The 8,612-nt window shown below is 35.5% G+C and overlaps 1 protein-coding gene across 1 annotated transcript; it reads left to right on the forward strand.

The window, feature by feature from the left end:
- The first annotated feature begins 7,934 nt into the window (after positions 1–7,934).
- Positions 7,935–8,612, forward strand: LOC127086958 (uncharacterized mitochondrial protein AtMg00810-like). The gene has a single exon (XM_051027781.1). It carries the CDS (start codon positions 7,935–7,937, stop codon positions 8,610–8,612), a length of 678 nt encoding a protein of 225 aa, XP_050883738.1.

Consider the following 8,612-nt stretch of genomic DNA (forward strand, 5'->3'; position numbering starts at 1 on the left):
ACCTCCTTTGCTCTTGGGTTCAAAGTTTATTTACCTTTATGGGCTCCCATGCTACCATTTTCTTTTGGTGCAAGTTATACTTTTCATCACTTCCAATCTCTCCTCTCTTTTTTTTCGTAGTTCCACGAACTACGGAGCTCTAACTTTCTCATTGCATGATAAGAATACGTAGGCACAAGGATGTGAATCCTTGGCAAGTGCATTCCTATTTATTCCTCCTTCTTCTTCCTTAGGGTACCATCCATATCTTTCATGATCCATGATTTATCTTCAATCATAACCATTCATCCCAATGACATGCTGTCTTTCTTTAGAATCAAACACCATTTTCTTTGGAATTCCATATATACCCTTTTAGGATAATTGTCCACCTTTGTACCAAGAGATGTTTGCCTTGATGACAAACACATAATTCCTTGTTTTTGGTCATGACAATACAATGGTAGGATGCCTATGGCCCCCCACATCTTAGTCTGTACCACCTTTCCTCTTAGGTTTCAAATACCATTTCTCTCATGGATTCCAACAACACCCTTACTTTTGGTTCCAAATAATACTATTTTGTCACTTTTACCAAATCCTTCATTTCTTTGACTTTGGTTAACTTTCCCTATGACTCCATTCATCTCCATGGACCATTAATCACCACATTCATTCATAATCTTCTACCTTCGTTCACTACATATGATATACTCTCTCTTTGAGCCAAATACATTATTTCTTTGAGATCCATCTTGTGCCTGCTTATGAACCAAGAGATGTTTTCTTTGGAACCAAACACTTAATTCTCTTTGTTTTCAATCGTACCATATAGTGGCGAATGCTTCAGGCTACCCACATATTGGTTAATGCCAGTTTTACTCTTGGGTTCAGATTTCATCCTTTGTTTTGAGTCAAATCACATTATCCTTTGGTTGATACCATATTTATTATCACTCTTCTTTTCATCTCCCGCCATTGGTTCTATGAACTATGGAGCTTTGAATTCCTTATTGCACTATAAGGATACGTAGGCATGAGGGTTATAATCCTCTCTGAATAATCTATCTATTCTTTTTCTTTTCCCCTTATTCTTTCACGAGTAATTCTTAGATATAACACTCATTCGAGGAAGAACAGTCAAAACGCTTCCCTTTGAGTACAACGGATATTAGGGATGTCAATACCTTCCCCTTTCATAACCGACTTCCTTACCCAGTTATCTCTTTTCCCCAGGTTTTATCGATGTTTTCCCTTTCCTTCGGGAATAAATGAAGTTTGATGGTGACTTTGTTGTATGTTCGAATGCGTGATGCATCCAAGTATATCTACGCTAGCTTCAATATGCACACATTGTCACAAAACCAATAACATTATAAACCGTTGTTACTTTAAACATGGGATCCCTCCAGGATATAGACCCAAAATTCAAATTGGGACCATGAAACACAACTCCTACAGCAATGTCACTAACACTAGAAATCATAACCCATCCCCTAACAACACCAATGATGACCATAGATCTCATGACATAAACATTTCCCTGTCAAAAGAAGAATATCAATAGTTAGTGAATCTGCTATGTATGTTTTCCAAATGATACCACTTTACTTTCTCATTAAATGATACCACTTTACTTGCTCATTATTGTGGAAAATGTATTTTTCAAATAACTGAGAATTCACAAATATCTTATTTTTAACCCCAACTTCATCTTAGTTTGATCTTTATTTCTCAATTAACAAAAACATTTAATTGAAAAATTATATTTACTTCAGATTCATGTTTAATCCAGAACTTGCTTACCTTGAGGATGAATAGGAATAATGAGCTAGTTAACAACCTTTACATCCTCAACCAATATCCAAAGGGTCTTGTTCCTTGTAATGATGTCTTTCCTTCCTTTGTAGATACTTATACTTTTGTAATTGATCACAACTATGACAATAATTATTTTTCGTGTTGGAACCAAAATTGATTGGTGATTGATGGATGTAGATCGTGATTGTGGACTTGAAATTTCGGTACGGTGGAAGAGGGGTTGACCTTTAAGGTTATCACTCCAAAACTCAACTTAGTATGAGAGTAATATGAGTGAATTATATTTTAATTCAAAAGACATCTGAGAAATGGCTTGCCTCCATCTTATATAGTAGAGCAGTTATAATCGTTTGTTAATCTATTAACGTGGAATACAGAGATTCATTTGATTCATCTTGGATCAAGATCACTTGCATTCATGATTAGGGTAGCACACATACTCTACATGTGACGTGGTGGATCATTTTTCTCCCATGTCCATATTTATTGGGGCCTCTGGCCGGCCCAGAATAAGTTAATTTGTTGAAAAATCTATAAGATCTACTTTTTCCTATAACTTGGATAAGTGGAACTTTTGGTTAGGCCACCGCTTTGCATATGTTTCATAGCAACTGTGTACTTTTTTTCCTTATATCTCTATTAATAAAAACATTTTATATGAACAATCACATGGACAAAACAAACAAAATTTCCATTTCCCACTAGTGAACATGCATCGTTACAATGCTTTGACATTTTACATGGACATTTGGGGTCCTATAATTACTACTTATTTACATGGACACCAATATATTTTAACTACATTTGATTATGTTTCCCATTACACTTGAATTTTTGTAAGCAAAAAAAAAACAGATGAAACAAGATTATGCACTGAAATTTTTTAACTCTCATTTCTACCTAATATTTTGCTAAATTTAAACTAATAAGTGTCATACCCTAATTTCATCATACCATCTATTTACTTTTAACTTATTACATTGTATGACATTTGTTTTAAATTACACTAGTTGCACTCATCTGCATTCACACTTACATTCATCATAAGTCATTTGGCATATGGTCATGGACATTCTTGTTTTGACCTAGTACGTAGTCTTGTGTTAAGCCCTCATATCATATTGAGTCATTGGTCTTGTTCTTGCATGTGGTCATGATTTAGATGTTTGTTTTAGGGCTCATTAAAACTTTTGTTTATTTGTAAAAATTTGTATTTAATCAGCTATGGTGCACTTGCCATGGATCAATAGTAGTGGCATCTCTCTCTCTCTCTCTCTCTCTCTCTCTCTCTCTCTCTCTCTCTCTCTCTCTCTCTCTCTCTCTCTCTCTCTCTCTCTCTCTCTCTCTCTCACATTTAAAAATGGAAAATTTATCAAAACATGAGTTAAAAGAATTTTTGAAGAACTTGATATCCTCATTTTCACGTGATTCACTTCAGTGTTAATGAATAAAACTAACATAAATAAAAGACAGTACATGGGGTACATGACGACCTATCCCAACATACTCAATTGGCTCTCAGAATTTAATATGAAAAACAAAATAATTTATAGAAAATAGACAAAAATGTACAACACCTGCTTTCACAATGTGTGTACTCTCGGATGGATAATTTATCTTCTTTCGCTATCCCGAATCATTCATATGAGACATTTATTTAACGCAGTTATGAGGCTTTCTTAACCAAGAGCCAGACACCCTTTCAACGTCGCCTTGAACTCGGTTATTTAAAAATCCGCCTTCGGATACCAATTCATTACCTTTCAAAAAACACCTTCATCCATAATAGTACACCAATGAGATTTGGGATATACTTAGGGTCAACAAGGTGTGAACATCATACTCCCGGGTTAAACATTCCAAACATTACTTAGGAAGATGAACAACAACCTGACTTTCAATAACCCATTCTTACTCTTGCAAACCATATAATACGCACTCAAGGTTAACCTTGACATTATCACATACTTATTGACTTGGATTCTCTTCTAAACCAATATCTATTGAACACTTCACCACACAGAAGTCACTTATTTGAACGACTCATAACTGACAACTCTTATCAACTACCAGCATGACCACCCGGTATAGTCCATTCCATGATTCACACTTAGTCTCATACTCAATCATGGTTTGTCTTTTGTTGTTTACTGTTGGAAAATATATTATTTCTGGTTTTATTATTTCCTTTAATACTACCTTTATTTTTCTTTATTCTCCATCAAGGAGAAAATAAATTGTAACAATTGTATCTTTACTGTATAAACCAACCTAAGGCTGATGAATAAGATATAACAGCTTTTATCTATTTTTTCCAATATGGTATCAAGAGCACTAGGTTAGGGGTTACCGTAAAGCTTTTCTCAACATATTTTTTTTGGGTTAAGAGCATTGGGTTAGGGGTTACCCTAAAGCTTTCCTCATCCTATTTTTGTTGGGTTAGGGGTTACGATAAAGCTTTCCTCCACCTATTTGTGTTGGGTTAGGGGTTACCATAAAGCTTTCCTCAACCTATTTTTATTCGACCCACTTTCTTTCCCGACCCGATTCACATACCCATTTAGCCTCCTATGGCGAATAACAACGACAAGTGGCCTTCCCCGTCACAGGCCTACACTGGATCCAACCATGGAGAACAACCATAACCTGAGTCGGGCGTCGACCGGGAAACGGCGGTGACCCCGGAAATGGCGTACGAGAGGAACTGCCGGTGGTCATAAACAATGGCAGTAATGATGGCAACAATAAAAAAGGAACTACATTGTTTTTGGTGACAGTTATTCCAACATAGGCGGTAATGATCAAGAGGTTTCCTCATGCTCCCTCAAGGTCAATATCCCTAAAATGTATGGCAATAACTATAATGAATGGGCTCAAACCGTTCATATGGTATTGGATAGAAAAGGAAAACTTGGTTTCTTAACAAGCAGTAGCTGAACCGACAATAGGAGATCCTCGTTACAAACAATGGAAGTTGGAAAACTCCTTGATTATTGTGTGGTTGGTAAACTCTATGGAAACTGGAATAGATAAGCCTTACATGTTTTTACCTTCCGCAAAGGATGTGTGGAAAGTTGTTAAGGAAACATACTCTGATATTCAAAACTCCTCTCAAATTTTTGATTTAAAATCAAAGTTATGGCATACGAAACAATGTGACATGAGTGTAACTACTTATTATAATGAGTTTTTGACACTATGGAAAGAGTTAGATCTATGTTATGATGATAATTTGAGGTGTATAGAAGATGGTGTTTTATTTCACAAGAGGCAAGAAAATGATCGTGTATTCATGTTTCTCATTGGACTCAATAAAGACCTTGATGAGGTAAGAGGTAGAGTTTTAGGAAAAATACCAATGCCAACTCTTCGTGAAACTTTTGCTGAAATAAGAAGGGAAGAGGCACGACAAGGAATTATGATGGCCAGGACACCATGAAACTCTGAATCTGAAGGCTTAGCTCTGGCTACTAGGAACCTTGACGAGGGAAGAAGGTCATACAAAGTTCCTTTGTATGATCACTGCAAGCGCGATGGCATACACGTGAAACTTGTTAGAAGCTCAAAGGCAAACCTCATAACTGGAAGAAGAAAAATGGTCATGCATTTCAAGCTAGTAATTTTGATCAAGGGAGGCACTCCTCCGTCTCAGCTTCCACTCACTACGGAGCAACTGGACAGATTGTACAAACTCCTCGAGTCTCTAACCCCTTCTTGCTCTATAGCAACAAAAGGTAATTCTGCATTTCTTAGTGCCAGTCCTAATCATACTTGGATAGTATATTCAGCCAATCACATGACAGGTGAATCTACTTTGTTCTCTTCATATAGTCCAAGTGTAGGTAATCAAAAAATAAAAATCGCAGATGGCTCTTTTTCAGCCATTGCAAGTAAAGGGTCAGTTGTGTTGTCTCCAATGTTAACTCTTAAAAATGCCCTTCATGTTCCAAATTTATCTTGTAATTTAATGTTCGTCGGTAAATTAGCCCAAGAAATAAATTGCCAAACTAATTTTTCCGATCTCACTGTCTCTTTCAGGATTTGAACTTGGGGAAGACGATTGGCAGTGCTAAGGAGAGTGAAGGACTCTACTACCTTAACATTGGATCTGCATCACAACTACCTTCAAAAACAATAAGTTCCTGCTTTGAGTCTTTTTCTGTTTTGAATAATAAATATGACAATATTATGGTATGGCATTTAAGATTAGGTCATCCTAGTTTTCATTACTTAAAACACTTGTTTCCTAAGATATTTCACAATAAGAACTTTTCTTCGTTTAAATGTGAAGCATGTGATTTTGCAAAGCATCATCGTTCCAAGTTTTCAATACAGCCTAATAAACCATCAAAACCTTTTTCTATTATTCAAAACCTCTCTCTCCAAAAATGGTTTATCACGTTTATAGATGTCCATACAAGAGTATGTTAGGTTTACTTGTTAAAGGGGAAATCAGATGTATGTTAGGCTGTAAAGAATTTTTTTTCAATGATGTAGAACCAATTTCAAACAAATATCCAAGTCTTTAGAAATGATAATGGCAAAGAATATTTTAACACTATCCTGGATGATTTTTTTCTAAAAAATAGGATTGTACATCAAAGTTCATGTCCTAATACTCCTCAACAAAATGGAGTGGCCGAAAGGAAAAATAGACATTTACTAGAGCTTGCTAGAGCTATACTTTTTTCAAATAAAGTACCAAATTATTTATGGGGCGAAGCTGTTTTAACAGCTACATGATTTAATTAATAGAATGCCCTCCAAAAAATTTAATTTTCAAACTCCTATTAATGTCTTCAAAGAATTTTTTCCTAGTACTCGTGTTTTAACTGATTTGACTTTAAAAATCTTTAGTTGCACAACCTTTGTTCATGAACATAAAATTGTTGGAAAACTTGAGCCACATGCTATAAAATGTGTCTTTGTTGGATACTCCCCAATTCAAAAAGGATATAAATGTTTTGATCTAAAAAATAAGAAAATGTTTGTCACTATGGATGTTACGTTCTTTGAAAATAAACCTTTTTTATGACACTCATCTTCAAGGGGGGGAGATAAACGAAGACTCATTTCAAATTGAGGACATGAGTTTTTTAAATAACTTATCTTTGCTAATATCACAAAATTCTGAGATTTTTGCACCTGCACCAACAGAAAATGGCCATGATTATTTATCTGATCATACTCCCGTTATGAGTAAGGAACCTTGTGAATCTAAGCCTACATTTTCTCTTGTAGAAAACGATGAGAATCCTAAAAATGATGATAATGATGTTCTAATTGAAATGCCACAAAATAATGAGTCACTTCAACAAAACAAAATTGAATTAGGAAACAAGACTTGGAAAGGAAAGGTTTTTATGGGAAAAAAACACCATAAAGGAAAAGGATCAGTCTATATCTCAACACTATCAGGAATCTGAACCTTGGAATGATCAACTTCCTAACAAAAGAAAAGGTAAGTCTATCTCTGTTTCTGAGAGTTGTATTTTGTATCCTGATATAGATGATCATGTTGCCATTAGAAAACCTGTCAGATCTTGCACTAAACATCCCATGTCCAATTTTATATCATATTAAAATTTGTCTTGATTTATGTCTGCCTTCACTTCAAAATTATCTAGTGTAGAAATTCCAAAAAGTGTACAGGTTGCTCTAGAAATTCCAAAGTGAAAGAAAGTTGTACTTGAGGAGATGGAAGCTCTTGAAAAGAAAAAAACTTTGAGTGTTACGTCACTACCAGATGGCAAGAAGACTGTTGGATGCAAATGGGTGTGTACTGTGAAGTATAATTCATATGGGTCAATTGAAAGGTACATGGATCGCTTGGTGGCTAAAGGCTTTACTTAGATACTCAGACCTATGGTATAGATTACTTAGAGACATTTTCTCTTGTTGCAAAATTTAACACTGTCAGAATTCTTTTGTGTCTTGCTGCTAACATGGATTGGCCTTTGCATCAGTTAGACGTTAGTAATGCATTTCTTAATGGTGATATAGAAGAAGAAGCATATATGGACATTCCTCCTGGCTTTGAAAACAAATTTGGATCAAATGTGTGCAAACTAAATAAGTCTTTGTATGTGTTAAAGCAATCCCCTAGAGCTTAGTTTGAAAAATTCACTTAGTCCATGAAGAAACAAGGGTACATCCAAGGACAGGCTGACCACACCTTGTTCACAAAGTTCTCCCACGATGGAAAAGTTGTTGTCCTGATTGTTTATATTGATGATATTGTCCTTACTGGAGACGATACAGTGGAAATGGCAAGAGTAAAAGAGAAATTGGCAGTAGACTTTGAAATCAAGGACCTGGGATTCATGAGATATTTTCTAGGTATGGAGGTTGCTCGGTCAAAAAATGGTATTGTGGTTTCACAGGAGAAATACATTCTAGACTTGTTGAAAGAAACGGGAACGAGTGGATATCGTCCTACGGATACCCTTATAGATCCTAATGTTAAACTTTGGGGAGAAGGTAATGATTATGTTGATACTGGGAGATATCAGAGATTGGTTGGGAAACTGATTTATTTGTCACACACCCGACCTGATATTTCTTTCTCAATTAGTGTAGTGAGTCAGTTTATGAATTCTCCTTTCGAGGAATATCTTGAGGCGGTTTATAGGATATTGAGATATTTGAAGGTAAATCCTGGAAAAGGAATACTTTTTAAGAAGACTAGTGAAAGAAATGTGTTTATCTTCACCGATGTCGATTGGGCAGGTTCAGTCACAGATAGAAGATTAACCTCTGGATATTGTACCTATGTTTCGGGTAATCTTATGACATGGAGGAGCAATAAATAA

This window comes from Lathyrus oleraceus, chromosome 1 (genome assembly GCF_024323335.1).
Source record: "Lathyrus oleraceus cultivar Zhongwan6 chromosome 1, CAAS_Psat_ZW6_1.0, whole genome shotgun sequence".
Classification (NCBI taxonomy): Eukaryota; Viridiplantae; Streptophyta; class Magnoliopsida; order Fabales; family Fabaceae; genus Lathyrus; species Lathyrus oleraceus.

What these genes read in the sequence shown, in the direction of transcription:
- LOC127086958 (XM_051027781.1), top strand. Translation starts at nt 7,935, where the DNA reads ATGAAGAAACAAGGGTACATCCAAGGACAGGCTGACCACACCTTGTTC.